Below are 21416 nucleotides of genomic sequence, written 5' to 3' on the forward strand. Positions count from 1 at the left end.
ATTCCATAAAGAACGAATAAGGACTACCAGCAATAGCCTCTCAATACTTTCTTTTTTTATGTGAGCATTTAGTTGCCAGGGATTGCACTTCATCATTTATATGAATGTGGATAGATGTTCCTATGACAACTAATATTATTCAAAGATTCTTGTTACAGTGCAATATATAATATTAACAAGTTTAATATCATATTGGCAAGTTCTGGTTTTCACTAACGGCTTTTGAAAGCCTTACAAATATGACAGATGACTGCAAACACAGAACCTCCTCCCTGATTTTCCATTTCCTGCTGCCAGAAAGGCACTGTATTCAGTAAGCCAGAGCATTCTACCTGTTACAACTCAACAGAAATAACAAGAAAATACAGGTTTTAAAAACTAGACTTGATTTTTTTTTCTTCACTTAAGAGAGCTGTAAAACTCAAAGAAAAGAATGACTGATTAGTTGGTACCATCTGCTAGCAATTAGATGGTGAAGTCATGGTAGTCCCACATGATGTCATGAGTATGGATGATAATACAAATCCAATTTATTTTCAAATCAGCTAGGAAAAATAGCAGCAAAATTCTTTTTCATAGGTAACAGTTCTACTTAACAGTATCTACTTGAACCATATAAAGCTTTGACATCTGTGGAAGTAATTGACTAATTGTTTCAGCCTTGTTTACTGTTTAAGCATGTTTATGATTTTCTTAAATTTATCTGAAGTTAATTCCCAAATTATCTGTGTATTGCAGATTGTACTCAGCTGGTTTTTGGATATAGTCAATATCCTTTACATAATTAGAGGTTTTGACTGAAGACATAGATGACATTATTATTCATAGTCCATGATTAGAGAAATCTAACTTCCAGAATTTTTTCTTGTATATACTATTCCCTAAAACTGGTTTAAAATTTATTATTGCAAAGCTACCTCTACTCTAAAATCTTCTTGCCTGCACATCTGTCAGGGTGTCTACAGATAGAATGTAAAGATGGCAGAATTCTTTGTCTTAACTAAAATAAGCATCTGCAACATTTTAATCTAGTTAGATAGTTCTAGTAAAGGAAAGCCCTTTCCTGAAAGTTAACTTCAGTTCATGTTTGTGCACACCTTGTTTAAGGCATTTATGGCAAATCCATTTGCATTTTAGACATCAATGATTAGTTTTTAAAACTCAGGGAAAACTGGCATGAAATGAAGGATATTATCCCTGTGACTGTTCTAACAATAATATTTGGGTTCTGTGAAGTGACTACAAATTTTGCTTCTGTAAAGATTTCAGAAGTTGGCCTGAAATTAAATGTGTCTGTGTTCAGAACACTATCTCATAATGCACTTAGTGAAAACCTACCGTCAAGCATAGGCGGACCTGGATTTTGTGGCACAAACTGAGCTCATTTCTTCTTGGAAGGCACATCTGCGTTACACAACAGAGTGCAGAGCAGAAGCTACTGGATAAATCCTTAAGCCCACACAATGCTCCACCATTCAGAAATTGTATCTGCCGGCAGAACTAACTGACTTAATCTCAGTGCCGCTGGCACCTGACTTGGGATCTCTCCTTAAAGCCCCTTTGCACTGTACAGACATGGGCCAACAGGGAACTTCAGTCTGTGTTCTGGGTTGTTCCAGAAGTAATCAGAGAAGATAATTACAATTTCAAGAGGGAAAAAAAAGAAACCACTGCCTATTATTTTTCTGTGTTTCCTTTGCTGGCATTAAGGGGATGGACATCATTTTAAAACTGAGAATTTTCAGTGAAAGAATTTTCAGTAACAAAAGGAGCACATGAAACTTACCATTTTCTCCCTTCTAGCAGCCAGCTTTAGTGCTCACATCTATTTCTTGCTTTCCAAAGAAAGATAGTTTTGTGGGAAGAATCACGTCTTTAGAGCAATTTACAGTCTAAACGTTATGAAAAAACAGACAAAGGAAACCTAAGAAGCAAGGCCTGACTGTACAGCCAGGAACACGGTACTGCCATGCAATATAAGATGATCACAGAAAACTTGTGCAACAGATACCAAACCATCAGATGAGAGATTTCACCAGGTATAAGGTGTGCCTTCATTACTACTTATTCTGCATGAAAAACAGGATAGAGAAGCTCTGGATGCTGGTTGCAATTCCACCTTGCTGAGTTAAGTTGTTCAGATGTGCCTAAAGGCCACCACTCAGAACCATACTCACATCAAACTCTGGGTGCTCCAGCACAACTGGATGCTCAGTAATCCAGGATGGGTCTTCTGGTGTAGGGCGTAGTAATGCTTTCACTGTGGAAATAGAAATACTTGGGATCTAAAGGCTGCAGTAGCAGTGTGAGGAAGTTGTTTGGAAGACTGAAAACCCCTCCCTCATCTCAGATTTGTGAGCAAAATCTTTTCAAAAAGTGTGCCAGAGAGATTTTGTTTCTGGAAATGCCCCCAGATCACTGACAGGAAGCACAGAGGAAAGATGAGAACAGAGGAGTGGACAGCACTCCTTGCCACCTCTAGCGGGACTGTTAAATGTTCCACAATAAACCAGGTATTTCCTTTGTGCTGCTCAAGGGCAACACAGGGCTACTAAGCTGAAAGTCATCTTGGTGCAATGTGTCTCATGTGAACCCCACTCCCCCTTCTATTCCTGTTAATTTTTGGAAGTATTACTGAAATTGCACACCACAAACCTCTGTGTCAAAGGAAAAAAAGAGGCTAATCTAATGGATTAAGAATGGGATACTACTGCTAATGACTTGGTTAAAATCAGAGCAAAACAACCTACAACACAGTTGTTCTTGTTTCTTTTTAATTATTCAGAGGGCAGCTGAATAATTCACTCATCTGAGATTTATTTTTTAAAACTTCAGATGTGTGGACCACAGATGCATCATAATTAATACCCACCATTAGTAAGCTGGAGAGAGTTAGGGTCTAAAGACAAGGAATTGTTTTCAAGCAAGGCATTTTTCTGAAGGATTTCAGCAATATAATCTCGGAAATCACTGATGGTGTACACCACTGTTGGATTATCCTCTATGCCTGTAAAAGAGTTGTCCTCCACCTTGTTGGAATGAAGGTTAATCAGGTCCCAGGTGGCATTGCTGATGGCTTTTCCATCAAATGTGACAGCATAGTGAACTTCCACCCCACTTCAGTTGTACAAAGAGAAAGAGAACACGGATGAGAGATGCAAGGTTCTCCAATGTATACCAAACACTGCGATATTTTTTTCCCAAGAAACTCTGTCAAACCCTTTTTTAATATAAAAATATATTGTTTTCAAGGATTCTAAATAAAACCAATTTAATTCTTTTCACACTTGTATCTGCCTGCCTGTGTTTTCCACCTCTGCAAAGTTCTCAAGAAAAAGGCTACCAGAACCTGACATCTGGGCCCAGACCTGTATTGCTACTAGTGAATGGTAGACAGACCATGAGCAGACCAAAACATTGGCTTTCTACCATCGTTATTAATGGGCCCACCAGCATGCAGTGGTGTGAGTGATGACTTTAAGATCATGCCAGTGATGGGAATGGCTCTGAGGTACAAAAACAGCCAGGAAAAACAGGCTGTATATAGTAGCAATCTGCAGTAGCAACAGGGAGCCCTGATCACTGTCACTGTGCAGCATCAATATGCTTGAAATAATGTCTTTAATAGCAATAAAATGGTATTGAATACATCTTACAATTGGGAATACTTTTCTAGACTCATTTATCATTTATTCTTTAACTAAGCTTTGAATCAGTGTACAGTTGAGCTTTTTTCATATTAACTCTCCTCCATTTTCTTAATTTTCTTTTCCTGAATATGTCTGGATGTCCTTTCCCACGTGACAGCATAGGCAGCAATCAGATTTACGTACAGCGGGCATAAGCACAAGGGAACTTTAGAAAATATAGCATATTTTGGCTGTACACAGGGCCCAGCAAGAAAGTGAAGTAATCTATGAAGTGTTAGAAGAATGTGCTCCAGAGACAGGTTTTCCTCAATCCACAGAGCTGGGCTGGATTGCTAAAGTAATGGCTCTGTTCAGAGAAGTCTCTAAAACCCCCGCGCCAGATAGGACAGAGACGTAAACACACTGACTAAAACCAGGAGCCTGCTGGAGTTCCGCTGCTGACTCTATCATTGACATGAGCCTGCCGTAGGCTCACCATGGGCACTCGCTGTCAGCAGAGGAAATAAAACAGGACACCAGTAGTGAAAAGGCACAGCAAAGATGGAATACAGTATGCTCCTCAAAAGTAACATTTAGATTTAATACAACTGTGCTGTCAGTTGCAGTTAATAATTCCTAACTAATAACTACGACACCATCATCTGGAAAGGGCTAAAACATCTGGTGCTTGGAACACAGCCTTTGTGAATAGTTGCATGCATCTTAGCCTGCAGAAGTGCAGAGTAGTAGAGGATGGCTTTAAGTCACTATTGTTTGTAAAGAGATTTGTGTTTTCTAACCTTTCTTCTAAAATTAAAATGTTTATTCTCTGTAAAACTGCTCGTAGAAACTGGTTACGCCTTTGCTGAGAAACAAAAGAAAGTAATAAATCTAGTAAGTTAAAGGCTGCAGTTCATTTTCTGTCTTGTGAAATTCTTAAAATATGAAAGGAGGAAAATTTTGGATGCCTAACCTGCGTATGCCTGATGAAAACCAAGTCCAGACTGATCCCATCTTCTGCTAAGGAACATTTATAAAACTACTGATAAGATGTGCAGCACCTCTGGCCTTGAAGCAGCTAAGGCAGCTGCCTTTGCTGAAGAACTATGGTTTTCTTACCTACTTTAATTTCTATAATAACAATCATCCCATATCTATGCAAGACTTTCTGCAAAGTATAAAAACCTTGAGTCATCATTAAGCAATTTTGTTTTCTTCACAAAAGAGATTCCTATACACAAGTTAGCCCAGTAGCTGACTTGTGTTTAGGAAGATTTTCCCCAAAGTAGATTTTTATGATTAGGACTTAAATAAGAAAATTGGGTTTATCTGTAACCAAAACAGATCAGTTACTTGCAGTTTCTGGTAAAACCCCCCTCACATGATATTTATGCTGGATAACTATCTCGTTCTGGAGCCAAAACTACAAATCCCCAAAACAGTGTCCTCCAGCTAAACAAGTCTTTCCATCTGTACTATGACAATATCTATCAAATTGTCTTTACCTGTCCTCCTCAGGAAAGCTGAATATAGAAACAAAACAAAACACAACAGCAAAACCTGTTAAATCACTGTTATCATTTCCTTTAAGTCTCCTAACTTTAACAAATTTGCTCTGGTATTCTACAGGGCACACAGATTTGAAAAAGCATACAGCAAAATAGTTATAGTTACTCTGCTACATAGCAAACTGTTCTGCTTTTACTGAACTGAGATATTGATCACAAGGAATCAGTAAAGCAGAGCCATCTCACCTTATTGCAAATAATGCAGTTAAATTGCTGTCAGTACCAAGAAAATCAAGACTCATGAAATTCTACCTAAAGGTTTAGTTTACAAACATGGTTTTTTGTCATGCACAGCAGAGCACAGAGCTCTGGTGCTTTGCCAGAAATACCAACCTTTTATTTGTCTTCTCAAATGAACCAAGAGCTTTCAAACATATTAGACTGGAAGGTTTTGCTGCCTTCCAGGCTGGAAACTGAACACAGTCTAGGGTTCCAACCATAAAACCTTTCTCACTATAGCTGCTTTGTTACCTGCATGCATTCTAGCTAGAATATTCCAGCCAATAAATTCTAAGAAACACAGCTTACAAAGTCTCAAAAAACCCACAATTTAGATTAACTCATGAATAGTCTTATTTGATTCTGAAAGTTATATCCAGTCCATTCAAGAAAAATGGTAATTTGTGATCCATGTACCCCAAAACTCAGACATCAGATGTTTGATTCATAATACGCAGGATCCCCTTTTTCCTCAAATTAACTTAAAACGTCATTCCGAAGCACAAATTGATTTGAGGAAACTAGTCTTTAAAGAAAAAAAAGAATAGAGTTAAAACATTGCATATCATTTATCAAACTATTCACCCACCTTTGCTGTGATCAAAGGGAGAAAGACTTCTTCTTTACATATCTCAAACACCAAACTTTAGAGTCATCCCAAATTAACATTAAGAAGTTGAAAAAAAGAATTTAAATACACCACATTTTTCCAAAAAGGTTTCTGTGTTCTTCCTTGTTTCATACTAGGACATGTCAACAGTACTGAAGAAGTATCAGATAATAATTTTAAATTAGAAAAGATATCTTATAATTTTAGAACAGAATTTTGAATAAGAATGCCTTGTCTTAAAATCAAGGCAAGTATATCATGTGAGATTCTCTGGTGGATGCCAGGAGCAAAGAGATGATTACATTTACATACAGTTCTGTATTTCTATTTCAAGCTCTGTGTATAGAGGTACCAAATATGAAAGCACTTGTCCTTTGGTTACTACATCCTAGGAACTCCCACGCACATGCCCGACAGTCTTCCAAATGTGGTGCTGGCACGTAGCACCAAACATCATCAGTTTCAATCACCACATACACATCAGTATCTTTTTACCTGTAATCCAGGACATGGATGCTTTTGTATCCAGGTAGTCCTTCAAATACACTTTTGATCTATTTTGAGGGGAAAACAAAAAATTAACACAGATTTACTCCACCCTCCTCATTTAGTGAAAAATCAGGAAATATTTTCAACATTTTCTAAAAATGTATCTGAGCTGTTATATCTAATAGGAGAAAAATGATTGAATATTCTCTTTCTTTATGGAAGAGTTTTAGTGACATTGTTTCATTATTAGAAAAGAAAAAGTATGAAGAACAACATCCAGCATTCCCCAAGAACTGTACAGAAACATTCAAAGGGGGAAAAATTCAAACAGACTCTGTAGAGATCTGCACTGCCCATAGCAGACTACATTCTTTCTCTTATTTATGCAGCACAAACCCTTCTCTGCCCAAAAGGCTTCCATTACTTCCCAAGCCTATCTGGATTAAAAAGAATTCTGAAAAATGCTTTGGACCTCAGCAACTTAAACAAGAGGAGCAGCGGCCACTGTAGGAACAGTCTTAGCCTCCGAAGTGGCACTAATGCATTACATAGTGCAAAACATGGCTCATCTCCACTGCCCTCAACATACAAAGGGCTCAGGAGTGATTGACAGTGCTACTCAAAAAAAAAATAACTGAGAGCAGCAAAATAGCAGCACATCCAGGCCTAATTCAATAGTCAACTGCATTACACGAGACAAAAACAAGAAATAGAATATTGAAAGTTCATGACAGTTTGGGGCTTTTTTTCTTCCCAAAAGATCCTTGCCATTTGAGGATTATTTTTACTCCTCAAATTCTTCTCCTCCCCAATCTCCCTATTTTTAAACTGTCTCTGGTGAGACTTAAACAATCGAAGTGCTGCCGACTTTCTTTCTTTCAAGAGCTTCTTTATCCAAGCACAGAGAAAACCAGGCAAGGGATCAAAGGAGTGGAACATCTATGTGCCAGGTGGACCCTGTCCCATCTGACATTTCTTCCACACACACACACACTATGGCATTGCTACTTGGCCAAACAACTAGGAAAATTAAGATGTCTAGCCTACGCTAGCAACTTGTGACAGTTGTGGTGATGCTTTCTGGCTGCAGTGAAGAGTACATCTCTTTCCAATCTGGCACAGGATCTGGCACAGGGTTAGCCCCGGTAAAAGGGATTCAACAGAGAACCCCAACTAAATGGGACTAAGGAGGAAGCAAAGCTAGAGAAAAGATAAGCCTCACACTGCGCTGCTGAATGGCACCCTAGATGTCTCTCCCAAGAGAAAGGAAAGAAAACTCTCTGCCCCAAGAAAATGATGGCAACAAAGTTACCATCATTATAGACAAGAAAAAATATTGTAAACAACAGGGAGAGGAAGCTTAGGAGACAGCAGTATGATCATATTTCAAATATGCATTTGTATATTGGTCGGCCAGTAACTTTATTTGTAGCATACAAATTAAAACATTAAATTAACTTGAAATCAAGTTTTAATAAATCATGCATATATGTGTATATTTATATGTATATGCACACATGTGTTTCTCCTTTGAAGTAGGTGCCTAACAGTCTAAATCATGGTTCACTCCCACTGACTCCAATGGGATTTAAGCATGTGTTTAAGAACTAGCTGGAGGGTTTTAAAATGTGCTCACGTGCACTGCTGATTCTGGGCATAAATGAGGAGCACGAGTCGTCTTGGCAGCCTCGATTTCAGAGTATCTCACTGCAGTGCACAACGATTCATTCAAAGAAATGTCGCTCCTGAGCAGAAATAATGAATGAGTTCTGCTCTTTGAGACTTGTTCCGATTTCCCCATCTATCACCTACTCTGCATAGACAGATTCTCTAGACTGATGCCAGAGTTTCTGCTACAGTCCAAAATCTGGACACTGTGTAATTGTTACGATATTCTATATCCCATTTCACTGCTCAGCCTCTTTAGGAGGCCCGGAGCATGCCCACGTAGGCAGATGCTGAGGGACCTGCACGCCGTCTGCCTGCACTCCACGTTAGTGCTGTGCTACACCCCAATTACTGGGGCTGCCTTCCAGCACTGCCTCAGCACAGGTTGATGGCTCTGAACTGCAGTTGATTCATGTCCTGCTATTTGAGAGGGCAGGTAGGCTGGTTTGCCAAGACCCTCTATTTATCTTTTTCACTCCCCAGTTTCAAACCAGCTACATTATGGAAGAATTCAAACTGGACGCTGAGATCAGTAAGCACTGAAATAAACTCTAGGCAAATCGGTCACTAGAGAAATGTTAAATGTATCTTTAAGATTTTCAAGTCCTAAAACTCTAAGAACTAATGAAGTTGCATCAAGAGGCAAACAAGAATCTTGTCACTTCTCTAAGAGTTTAAAAGCTCTACTGCAGTGACACTGACAGGGAGAAGTACTGAAAAATTCTGAAAGGGTGGTAAGGCCAAAGTTAGCCCTAGTGGAAACAGTCTTTTAAGGGACTAAAATAAGTGGAAATGCTTTTCATTTATTAATAACATCTGGCTTAGTTTCTTTTGCTAACGTAAGGCAAAGTAAATTAAGGAAATCAGAAAATGGGGGGAGAGAGAGCAGTCCCTCAAAAAGGTCCTGTTTAGAGTATGTCCCCATTCAAGGGTTCAGCATAATTTTATGATCCTCCCGAAAGCACACTTTCACCTCTTTTGCCTGCAAAAATGATCGCAGGCTACTTCATGAGAAACACAAAAAGAAAACTAGAGTAAGTGGTCTTTGGCAACCAGTATGCTACACACACTGTATGACACTCTGCTGCTTCAAAAAGGCAGCACGTCCAACAGAAGAGTGTATTCTCATGGTGGGTGAACACTTTCCAGCCTGTCTCAGGCAACAAAAGCCCGAAGCTGGTTCTGCAGAGCTCGCAAGAAAAAGGCAGCCCCAACACAGGTGCCAGGTGCTACTATTGCTTTGCAGAGCCAGCAAAACGAGAAAGGAAGTGAGGGAAGGTAATCACCTGAGAAATGAATTGTTCAGAGAGCAGCTGACGCTTCACAGCAGCTGGGTCACTCAGCTCCTCACTGTACTTTTCACCAACAATCAAAATGCGGAACTCGATCATCTGCTCAGTTACAGGCTTCATTAGCTTCTCATCCTCCTTCTTTATCTCATTATTGATCTGGAAGGGAAGGAAGAAGGGAGGAAAAAAAAAAGAGATGATTTAATGCCTTTTTTTTTTTATGTTTTGCCCTTTGGGTTTTTTCCAAGAAATAAATCCTTGTTACTCACCACAGACCAGATTCCCTATCCTGCATTTACTCCATGTAAAAAGCATCCCTAGATACGTATATGTACATATGGTCTGCCATCTGTCAATGACACACTATATTCCTCAGCTTGGGTCCAAACATCCTTCTTATGTGGGTCAAAAACTCCTCCAGCTGCTGCAAACTTTGAGGTTTCTCTGGCTCGTGATGGGGCAGAAAACCCAAGCCCTCTCCATAAAATGCTGTATGGACAGGAACCCATCAGGGCACTGTTGGTGGGCCACGCAGACGGTCACGGACATGCTTAACGACATGTGAAAACTGCAGCCCAAAGCACAACTTGCTCACTCGAGCCATCAGCATACCTGTTTGCCGTGCACTGTAACAGAGTGCTCATGGAGCCTCCAGGGACAGAGGCGGCAACTAATGAGGCAATCTACTCAGCAAGAACATTTTTTGAGAACTGTTGTATTGCAGATAATTCTATTCTCCTTTTGCACATCTTTACTCTAGTGCAAGGCCATCTAGTTGACCTCAGCTACAAACAGAAATCCAGTTGCGTGGGATGTTCACGAGGCAATTTAAAGTGCAACCATGGATACACAAACAGCTCACTTGAGCCCAGTCACCGGTTGGCTGATTTACCCAAGATCTACTCATTTTTCACAGGGCTCCTACTAACTATGTCACCTGGAAGACAAATTACCTTTGCCAAGTTCTACGTTCACCCTGTGTTGTTCAGCCTCAGTAAGCGAAGGATCCTCACAGATAAACAGTGGGCACTGGGAGATCTGCAGGGACCCCTGGGGAGCTAAAGTGGTGGGCCCAAGAAGGCCCACAGCAGTGGCTGTGCAATGCATCAGGGAAGTGTGCAGCTATCATGGCTGCCACGGGCAGCAGTGAATTCCAAGTTTAATCTAACCTGAATGACTGAGCAACACAGGAAGAACACTTTCTGCTTAGTTCCCTAGTATTTTACAACCAGCATAGTATCCCTTGTGGTATACTGAAAGACCAGATCTTGTTTCATGATTCTGTTCTAAAATAAAAAATAGAGATTTGTGGGGGAGGGAAGGGAAGGCTAGGCTGGGTTAAGTTACCTTTAACCAAGTAGCCAAATGTCTTTGGCTATTTACATGCAGTTGTTGCTTTTTCCCCATTAAAAAGGAAAAAAGAGAGCCAACAAAACAGACTTTCCAGCAAAACTGCAGCCTGTGTTATATACGGTGCAGGAAATGGAAAAATCTTTCTCCAGAATGTTTAGCTGCCACCAGCGTGCAACTTATACATTGTTTAGGGACCCTCTAAAAATTTTTAGTTAAATTCTCTTCTTCCTCTCCATCTCTTTTTTACTAGATAACTTTGTTAAGGACCATAATGACTGGTACGCTAGTTAGCATTTGAGATAACACATACCTAGCAGGCATATATGTGCTGCTACTATATGGCTGTTTACAACACCATGTAGTTTCAATCATTTATCAGTCCCCCAAAACCAAAAGTACAGTCAACATCTGAGTGCAGAAGATGGGCTTTGCTCACTCTTGTTCTTGTAATCTGTGATGAGTTTTGGCTGCACAGAGCAATGATGAGGTGTGATGTAACTGTATAGAGTGAAAACACTGTGGCAGCAGCAATCTAACCCTGGTTTCTTTCTGATTTACTGAGAGGTCCTATTCTCTGCTCAGGCAAAAATGCTTCAGGCAGTTCTGTTTCAAAAAAGAATAATGGTGTATATGGGACCAAGCCACAAGTGTTCCTGGTACATAATATAAAGTCAGACCCTAGATTTGAGTCAGAAGCTGTCTGCCTATGTCATATTCAGTATTTATTCTTGGAAGCACAATATCAGAGCTCCACAGTCAGCCCTGAAAGCTCTAGAAGAAAGTACAGCTTGGCCCAGGTTTGTTTCACGGCCATACTAGGTTACAGCACAGTGCACAGTTAAACCCAGTACCAGAAATCAGCTTCTACTTATATGGAGCATGTGCAACTCTGTAAGCTTCTCAGTAAATCCACTGAGAGTTTCATTTATAAGAAAACAAAAGCCAGCTGATTCATACGCAGAATTTTCTTCAGTCATGTAGGCCCATGAATACTGCACTTGTATTCTAGACTTTGGGCTTAAATTTTAATCCAGAGGAGCTGTTTCCTGGAAGCAAATACCTCCCTGGGACCTATGTGATGGTCAGCTCTTCTGAAAGCCATCTTGCTTTTACAGAGACATTTTAAGTATTTGATGTAGGCTTCCCTGTGTCCGGAGTTTTGTTTAAGGATCAAGGTAAGGGTGACTGTAAAATGATAAATAAAAGTTCATCTATGTCAGCAGAGGAAAAGGAGCAGAGAATCAGAAGGGATCTTCAAGATTACCCAGGCCACCTCTCTGCTGTCCTACACAACTGTACCTCGAAACACTACTACAGCAGTTTAAGGTGTATTGTGTTTCCGTAGGAATAATAATGCTCCACATTCTTCTTGGAGCTCTCAGAAGCCCTTGGCATTCCCTGTCTAGTCCTATGTCACCAGCAAAATCCTGACCTGATAGCTCAGCTGATCTGTTCTCTCTCACTGTCAGGGAAGTGGCACTGCAAAGCTTCTGCAAATGAAAAAATACCTATCCAGGAAATTATTTTAAAACTTTCTAAAGCTCATGCCCTGTTTTTATGAAATCTTAATTTCATAAAAATAATTTCACTGTGCTAACACCACCTTTAAGTACTAGAAAATGCAAATGACCACAAACAATATTATTTAGGAAAGGCATCAGAATGCTGAACCAAATGAAAACCACCACTCACAGTAATGTCTGCTTCTTCAATCTCATGGGTGGTACCACCTGCAGGACTCTCAATGGAGATCTCATGAGGGGGAGGTACATTGGCAGCTGCATCTGAGTTTGAAAGAGAGCAGTATTATTTTGTTTGGGTTTTGGGTTTTTTTTTTAATAGCCATGTAGATGTAGATACACACAGAAGCAGTTCAGCAAGTATAAACCAACAGTAAAATTTGATTCCTATTCCCATCATGATGACAGAAACAACACAGGAAACACCTGAAGAGCCTGAGGAGATGTATCAAATACACTAATCAGAATAAAATGCTAATGTTCTGTCTAAACAGATGTATTTTGGGGAACATGAAGTTAAGTGCAGTAAAAAGTGCAGAGAACTAATTTCTCAAGTAGAATTTTCATGTTTCATACAATAACAAAATAATGTCAGCCTATAACATGATCTCCAGATCTCAAACAGCATTATTCGAGATGCAAAAATTCAGAGTTCTTTCTGAAATCCAAACACCATTGAATTTCTCAATTTTCTAGTAATTCAGAATCAGCCTTGACAGGAGTTAGATGAAAACTGACCTCTCAATGTGGTGACATCAGCATCTGGAGCTGGAGTTGGAGTTCCACTACTGCTAAATAAAAATAAAACCAAAAATTGAAGTTGGAGATGGTGAGATAGATTTATTAGTTTTTGAGTTATCTGTGATTCTGCTGCCACACCAAAAAGTATGTTTGCAGAAGAAATTTCTCATGATACTACTTTGCTGATAACTTCATAAAAATTAGGCTTTGCAATATTTCAGTTATCTTTTGCAACTTAGATATTGGGTCAGTTGCATCACACAATGCATTGGGTGCCTTTCCAGATGGCTAACCTCCTTATATTCCAACTGACTTGGAGTCCCGCCCAAAAATACATTTTGCCTTCTAGCAGCTCTGTAAAGGAAGTGTGAAGACCAAAGATAAAACACAAAGATAACCTGTAATATTTTATAAATGCTCAGTTTTTGAAATATTCTTCAGTGCACTAAAACATTATAACTGTACTGAAATCACTGCAAGAAGATGGGTTCTCTTCACCATGACTTTTACTCTGCTTATTTGGAAATCTTCAAAAGGCATCAGTTTCCAAATCCAATTATTGCATTCACACACACATAAAACAACTCTAGGCCAAATGTGAAAAAGAAAAACATTTCAGATAAAAATCAGATTAAGACTGTCAGTCTGAATTAAAACTAACAACTTTGACATGCCTCTTACAGTAAACCCAACGTCCTTGGGGCCAATTCTGTAAGACCTGAGCAACTGTCAAGTTACCAAGAGTGGAAGACATGCTCTGACAGAAAGAAGTCTTTCCTGAATGAAGAAAATTTTTTTCAGGTTTGACATATTTTTAATATATACAGCCCAATCTGTAAGATTGGAAGTTTAAGTGCTGGAGAGAAACTGAATTTCAGACTTCAAAAAAATCATTGAAGTTCATTGCATTGAGATATTTCTCTCACTTCTAAAGGAACTCATTTTTTATTGGTGGTCATACTTGTGCCATAAAATAAGCACTGCATCAAGGAGTCTTCATTGTAATATATGCAAGCACTGATACTATGTAAGCCACGGTTCCTAGCCTTGCCAAGTTTGATTTTTGATTCACATACTAGATCACTGGTCTTGCCGTCTGTCCTCAAGCAAAACTTCTCTCAAAGTTGATGGATATTTTCCCTCCTTCAGGACATATAATCCGTCTCTGTATCACTCAAAAAAACAAAGGCTTCCAGCACCAGCCAGGTAACCAGATCCAAAGTTACATACTAAAGATACTGAGGCACAAGCATATGATCAAATATATGATTAGTTTCACAGAGTTAACATCTCAAACACTGTTTCTCCCTCTGCCTCTCACAGACACATAACACTCACCAATAAACAGACCTGAAAACAAATCTGTTGAATTTGTAAGTTCAAGAAATGTTAAACTGAGAGGGTGAGATATACATAACAATTAGAAAATATTAATGAAAAACAGAAAAATCTCCAGATGAACAAAGCAGAAAAATACTTATTTAAGAGTTTAAACAGTACCTTCATGTATTTTCTTGAACAACTAAAGTAGATGAGCAATATGCAGGCTTTGATATATACAGTTATTTGTGTCTGCTTCCATCTTGTGGACACTGGTACCTGTTCTCAGCCACCACGGTGCAAGATAACTGTACTGATTCTTTGACAACCTCAATAAATCTTGGAATGATTGCTAAGACTGGAAAGCCAAATTTTAGTAGCAAGTATAATTTAGACAAGCTATCCTCTATTATTCTCTCCGCCATTGCCATCACACATATAAAGAGCCACAAGTAACTTATTCAAAAACATCAACTTCTTTCTGCTAAAAAACAAACAACAAAAACTCACATTAAAAGGATTTAGATTTTCTTAAGAATGCTGGTTATATTTTAGAGGGATTTAGTTTCCTTACTTGTTTATCATCTTAGAACTGAAATAAAAACTATTGCTTAATTGGTCAGATGAAATATTTTCCAATTAAATTCACCTAACTCCAAGGATGTATTACTCTTACCAATTTCAATAGGCATTAGATTACATCTACAGCAGAGTCTCACCAAATTACAGCATCAGTAACTAAAGCATTTTAGTGCATCATGTTTAATGATGGTATGTTCAGGAACAAATATGATTCTACTTTTCAGGAGAGGTGAAATATGGGATTTTACTTATTACAGACTGTTTAGTGTAACTAAGGCCAGAATAAAAACTCAACAAAAGCCAAGTGATGCGCAGTGGAACAACTCTGCTACAGGATTTGTAATGTTCTGTTCAGCTGAAGTGCTCAAATCCATATATAAACATTAGCTAAGCCTTGTATCACTCCCCTTTTCTTTAGAAGGGGACAGCGAGAAACATGACTTGCTGTGGTAGGCTCTGAGCTCAAACTGAGACTCCCAGGACTCAATCCAGCTGCCCACGGGTGGGTGCCTAATATTTTTCAAGGGGCCTCCAGCACTCCTGACCTCCAGCTGCTGCCCCAGGAGGCACAGGTCACCCAGGGGTCCCACATCATCCCTGCCAGCCTTCTGCAGGTGTGTGCTGTAACTTAGGGCACCTCAAAAGGACCTAAATGACTATCCAACCAACTGAATTGAGCACCCAATTCTGCAGCGGGTTAGCCTCAGCTAAGGGCCAAACGCACGCCCGCTTGCTCTCTTACTCCCCCTTCTCTATGAGAGGAGAGAAAATAAGATGAAAAAGCTTCTGAGTCAAGCCAAAGACAGGAAGATCACTTACCAACTACCTCCACAGGCAAAATAGACTCAGCTTGGGGAAAATTAATTTATTGCATATTTAAATAGGTTTGGGTAGTGAGAAACAGACAAACGCTAAACCATCACCGATCCTCCACCCTTTCCCAGGCTCAACTTATCTCCTGAGTCCTCTACCTGGTGTGGGCTCTCCAGGGGCAGCAGTTCCTTCAGAAAATGTCTACCTGCTCCAGCATGAGTCCTCCCTGGGCTGCAGGGAATACCTGCTCTGCCGTGGAGTGCCTCCTCGCCCTTGGACCTTGGTGTTCCCTATCCCGCCACTTCTCTTTTTTTTTTTTGTTCCCTCCGCCTCTCCCTGTGCAGTGTTTTTACCCTTTCTTACACACAAGGCACCACCGCCATGACCGAGGGGCTCAGCTGTGCCCTGCGGTGGGTCCATCAGAGCTGTCTGGAACCAGCTGTACCCAGTTTGGGGCAGCCTTGGCCTCTCCTCACAGAGGCCACCCTGCAGCCCCCGCCCCAGCACCTGGGCACCCACACCCAGTACAGTTGTGTTTGCCAACAAGATCAATTTAAACTAAGTTGCTTGAGTTTTAAAGGAAAAATCCTCAAAGTAGACAAGAAAAACCAGAGAGAATGATATGGTACAAACCACACTTTCAAAAGAGGAGCAGTTCACAAGTGGAAAAGCCTAAAATTAGCGTTCTAGACTAGAGTACTAATTCTAGATTAGATTACCATGATAGACGTATCAAAATAAAATTCTCCAAGTTTCAAAGGTCCCAGAGGACTCTCTCGGTCACTGACTCACATGAGTGGCAGCTCTCCAACAGGGCGTTTTGCTTAGTAACATCAGCTTAGGCACCAGGTTAGCCATGTGTTGGCAACCACAGACCAAACCGGGCCACGGGGCAACCGTGAGAATGCTGAAAAGCGAGGTGAGAATAAGGTCGCTGTCATTTACAGCGTAGCAAACCCGTCACCTTAAGCAGCAACAGGCCACACTCTTTGTCAAGGCCAGGTAATGCATTCTTACTGGCACTAAAGGGCTTTTAAATACAAGCCCCCAAGAGTTAACTGATTTTCTGACAAAATTCTAGCTCACATCTGGCTGAAAATTAAAAGCTAAGGGCTTAAATAACACCTAGTGAAACCCTAATCAATCTAACCAAACAAGACCAGTCAAGTACTGAATTTGTTCAAATTAATTGTTCCCACTTTTTCTCAGGAGGATAAAAATACTGTTTTAGGAAACTTCTATAATCAACCTCACTTAATGCACAACATTGTTTTTTTCATTGCTTTACCAGAACAGTAAGGTTTGCTTTCTTTTTGCATCCATTTCTTTTTGCCTTCTACTCCCCTTAACATTTTAATTTTTCAAAATGCCCACTTTATTAATGACCTAAAAAGGCAGCAATAGTGCTAGGTACCTCTAAGGAAGTCACTCAAAATGCACAGGACAATGCATATACTGATTTGCCTGAACACACTGCTTTTCAAGATAAACACAGATTCAAATTTGCCTTCAGTAACACCATTTAAAATATAAGTGATTTTTCTTTTTTTTTCCCCAGGATTAATCCAGGGCCCAGGCTTTATTTTTAACTATGCCTACACAAGAAAGCCACTCCAGGTGGAGGGACTGTATTCTGGCAAGAGCTTTTTGTGAATGAGACACATATATATGAAATGTCATTTCTATTGTCCTACCTGCATAAGTGATGCTCTGGACCACCTTGGCTGAGCAGTAAGCAAAATATAAAAACATACACATGTGTATGGAGAGGCAGGAAGGAATATACACAAGCAGATGTCTAAGCAGCAGAACGAACAACACTGCACTGTGTTTCCTTGGCAGAAACAACCCGTTTCAGATCACACAGCTCTGTTAGACACCAGGATCTAGGCAGGTGTAAGACAAGACCCATAAAGGCCTCAGAAGTTGATCTGAAACAAACAGTGCTTATGAACAACCTATATATATTAATACAGCAAACACAGCTCACAAATACAGCCTATGTTCCCCTTTTTCAAACCCCATGGTACGTACTTCTGTGTGATATCAGTCATGTCAGGAAAAGACTCGATAGGTTCCAGTCCACCAAAGCATATACAGAGTCCCATTGACTCATAGGCAACTGTAGAGCCTAAGCAAGTTCTTTATGTGCAGCCATACTGTGTTATTAAGGAGAAATACCACACAGGACCTGTCAAATGGGGCATTGGTGATACCATTTCACACACACCCCACCACCTCCCTCTGAAATTTTATAGAGGTATTATTTGCATTTTTCTCTACGTTGCTCCTCAAGGTTTAACACAAACTCAACTTTGTGGTTGAAGAAGGTAACATCTTCAGATTTGTACTACACATTCTAGACATCCATCAGTTTATCAATGATTGATATCATTGTTTATCAGTTTGAATGTCCTTACATTATTTCAATGGTCTTATTGCACAATGAAGGGAAAATCATTTTATGGCCTGATTTTCTCCTTTTTAAATATTTTAATCACACATTGTTGAACTATGCAAGACTGAGCCTTGTATTAAGATTCTTTTCCTTTTAAATTGTTCTTGCATTTATCCTAATTTTCATTTAGGTAGTTCTTGAATTCTGACTTCTTTTGGTTTTAATTAAAGCACGACAATCCTTTCATATTTGCTACCTGACAGTAGGGAGCACAAAAAAAAATACACAACTGAAAAGGAGCAGTGTGGAACTCTTCACATGGGGTGCAGATGCTCAAAAATTTTCTGAAACGAGCGATATCATTGCCAAGTCCACATGCAGACAGTAAAGGAGCTCAGGTATGTTTCTACTTCACTGCAGGCAGAAATGCTGAACTGTTGAATCCCAGCACAGAAGACAAACTCTTTTTCTTTCATGAAGCACATTTAGATAAAAGGTACAAAATCTGAGTGGATACATCACCAACCATTGCTGCCACCACTGATGAAATATGGATCCTAAATTTGCCAATGTAGTTCGAAGCAGAGAACATTGACAGAACAGAGGTCCAGACATAATTTATTGTGACTAATTTCAGCAAGTACCAGTCAGAAAGGACACATGCTTCTATTTATTTCATTTGACATTAATAGCCATTTCTGAAGAAGTGAAAAAGTAGTGCATTATACTCATCCTTTTCAACTATCCCATACTCCTTATCTTTTCTTCAGTATGTTATTGTGTATGCATGACTCAAGCAAGGCTATGACCTAAAAGCTCTAGTTTTCTACTGCAGCGATTTTGTGCTTACTCCTTTGTCTTCATTTGCGTCTCAAGATCTGACTTTTGACCCTCCAGGAATTAGATAAAATGACTGTGTTATTGTCATGAGACATACTCCATAATATTAAGAGAGCATCATGCAAAGTCCCAATGGCCTACTGAATAAAGCAATCATTAAAAGTCTTTAGCTAATGTAGTGCTTCCACACTTCCAACTGGTGCAAAACTCTACAATGTCCAGTGGGCTGCTCTATACACATCTGGATTATGTCCCATATATTACTTTTCCTTTGAGGTTTTCTCCTCAGTGGTACTTAGTTTAATCCCTCAGTTCCTTAAAAGGCCGGTCTAGCTGAGCATTTAACCTACATGAACGCATGCACGAGCCTTACAGGAACAAACTTTCATCCCGCTGTTACGCAAGTGTCAGTAAGGCCAGATTGCGAGTTATTCTGGGAAGTAAATCACACAAGTATAAGCCACCTTTCTGTAGGATACACAAAAACTATCCTAGCATTAACTAGCTGAAACCAGCTTTTTCCAGCTAGACAGAGAGACACAGTATTGACATCTATGTAGGATTATGAGATGCATTAAATTATTTAAGTCACAGCTTCAATTCTACAGCTGTTCATAGTTCAGCACAGTTTTGCTTTAATCTAGAAAGGTAGTGTAGTTAAAACTACCAACAGATATCAAGGTCCTGTCTTCCACTCCAGATCAGCCCCAAATTAAAAAATCATTGCACAGAAACAATTGTTGCACAGCAAAAAAAGATTGGCCAAAGCTCGTAAAAAGAAAATACTTTTTTAGTTTCTTGTGCCTGGGCTATGCTCTAGAAAACAAACTTACAGCAAAATTTTCTATGGTCTTATCAGTGGGAAAACAGACAAAACAGGCCTAATGCTAGGCCTCCAGCTGAAATGACCGCTTCTGCACATTCATCAGAGAAACTGGAGTTCACCAGAGGACGAGTCAGAGCACCCCTGCTAGATCCCTGCCTCAAGGCATCCTCTGGAGAAGCCTGTTCCTTCTCTGGCAACGTGGGAGCCTCACCTGATCATCTAGATACCCAAAGCTGGTGCTTTAGTGTAGCCCTGCCATCCCTTGAGACATGAGAAACAGTTCCCCGTCCTGACACAGATGGCACAGCGGGGAGGTGAGACAGCCACATTCAAATCATGGCATCACCCTGCACTGGATCAGCCTCACCCTGCACGACAACAGCTCTGCCCAGGAAACGGCAGAACCCGCTCACATCTCCTGTGCAGGAGGGATGTGACGCTGGGTTTCCCACACTGGGCCTTAGGGACTGGAGGTGATCCTGAGTTGGGTACTTTGTCTTCTTACGGAACATTTTAAAAGGTCTTCATTTTATTCTGATGTGTACTGGGAGGTCTAGTATATTTTTGCAGGAAATAATGACCTTGCCTGTTGGCAATACTGAGATGGCTTGCTCACTCCTCTTGATGGAAGATGTCTGAAGTTAGATGAGACTTCTTCTACCCATGGCAGCCAATCATGGCTGTGTTTTTATATGACTCTTGCTTACAGACTTCACATCTTTAACTACGAATACTCTAAGATGTCCAGAACACTCTTAGAATAATTTTGGGGTTTTTTATATTGCCAGAATAATTTATATTAATTTATTGCTGATGCTCCGTTATCCAGAGCAAATCTGCTTGCTTCTGTCTCATTGATTCAGTCCCATATCACTCTCTTCATGCTATAAAACACTATCATATCCAAGCACAAGACAACTTTTAGAGGAAAAGATACAGTAAAACCAAAGTTTAAACTGACTGTGATAACAAAGATCCCCTCCTAAAGCTATGAACAATCTGAAGTAATATATACTGGGATAAAAGCAGTGTATTTTTGAGACAGATGCAATAACAGCCCCACAGTGAATTAAGTTGGATGAAGTTTGCCAGTTGTTGACTGGAACCCCTTTAATGCCTGTCACAAAGCACTTGATAAGATAGCTTTTGTACAGAAGTACAACACTAATCACTTCGATCCACCTCTCAAACAAATGTTGAGCTTTTTGCATCGTTAGGTTGTTTAGTCCAGTGCATGCAGTGACTCTAGATTAATTAGTGTTTACTCTAATTCCTCTCTACATTTACTAGATTTCCTGAATGATCACATAGAGGGATACAATAGGTTTTCAAACCCAAACTTCTTCAGAAAGATTAATTTTTTCAGTCTTCAACATTCAAACTGAGATAACTGTATCTCTGAATTCACACTTTCTAATAAATAAGATGTGGTTCCATTTGTGTAAAGAGCCATTCTAGAGAATGACCGGTGCTAACAAGAAAGAATCAGACCCACAAAGTTTACAGGGACAAGATTTTTATCATTTGTTTTAATTTTCTCTTTGAAAAGAA

The 21416-nt window shown here is 39.8% G+C and overlaps 1 protein-coding gene across 7 annotated transcripts in view; it reads right to left on the reverse strand.

Annotated features, from left to right (window-relative positions):
• The window catches only part of IMPG2 (interphotoreceptor matrix proteoglycan 2), a 63214-nt gene that overhangs the window by 14669 nt on the left and 27129 nt on the right, over positions 1–21416 (reverse strand). For 4 of the 7 annotated variants that reach the window (XM_074856055.1, XM_074856026.1, XM_074856033.1 and 1 more), the window contains 8 exons: positions 13084–13136; positions 12518–12609; positions 9470–9631; positions 6522–6580; positions 5135–5152; positions 2873–3117; positions 2178–2260; positions 1339–1404 (listed from right to left, as the gene is read on the reverse strand). In XM_074856055.1, the coding sequence (XP_074712156.1) occupies positions 1339–1404; positions 2178–2260; positions 2873–3117; positions 5135–5152; positions 6522–6580; positions 9470–9631; positions 12518–12609; positions 13084–13136 (778 nt within the window). The remainder of the gene's footprint in view (positions 1–1338; positions 1405–2177; positions 2261–2872; positions 3118–5134; positions 5153–6521; positions 6581–9469; positions 9632–12517; positions 12610–13083; positions 13137–21416) is intronic. The other 3 variants (XM_074856020.1, XM_074856043.1, XM_074856050.1) reach the window with 3 other exon arrangements.

This window comes from Strix uralensis, chromosome 2 (assembly GCF_047716275.1).
Source record: "Strix uralensis isolate ZFMK-TIS-50842 chromosome 2, bStrUra1, whole genome shotgun sequence".
NCBI lineage: Eukaryota > Metazoa > Chordata > Aves > Strigiformes > Strigidae > Strix > Strix uralensis.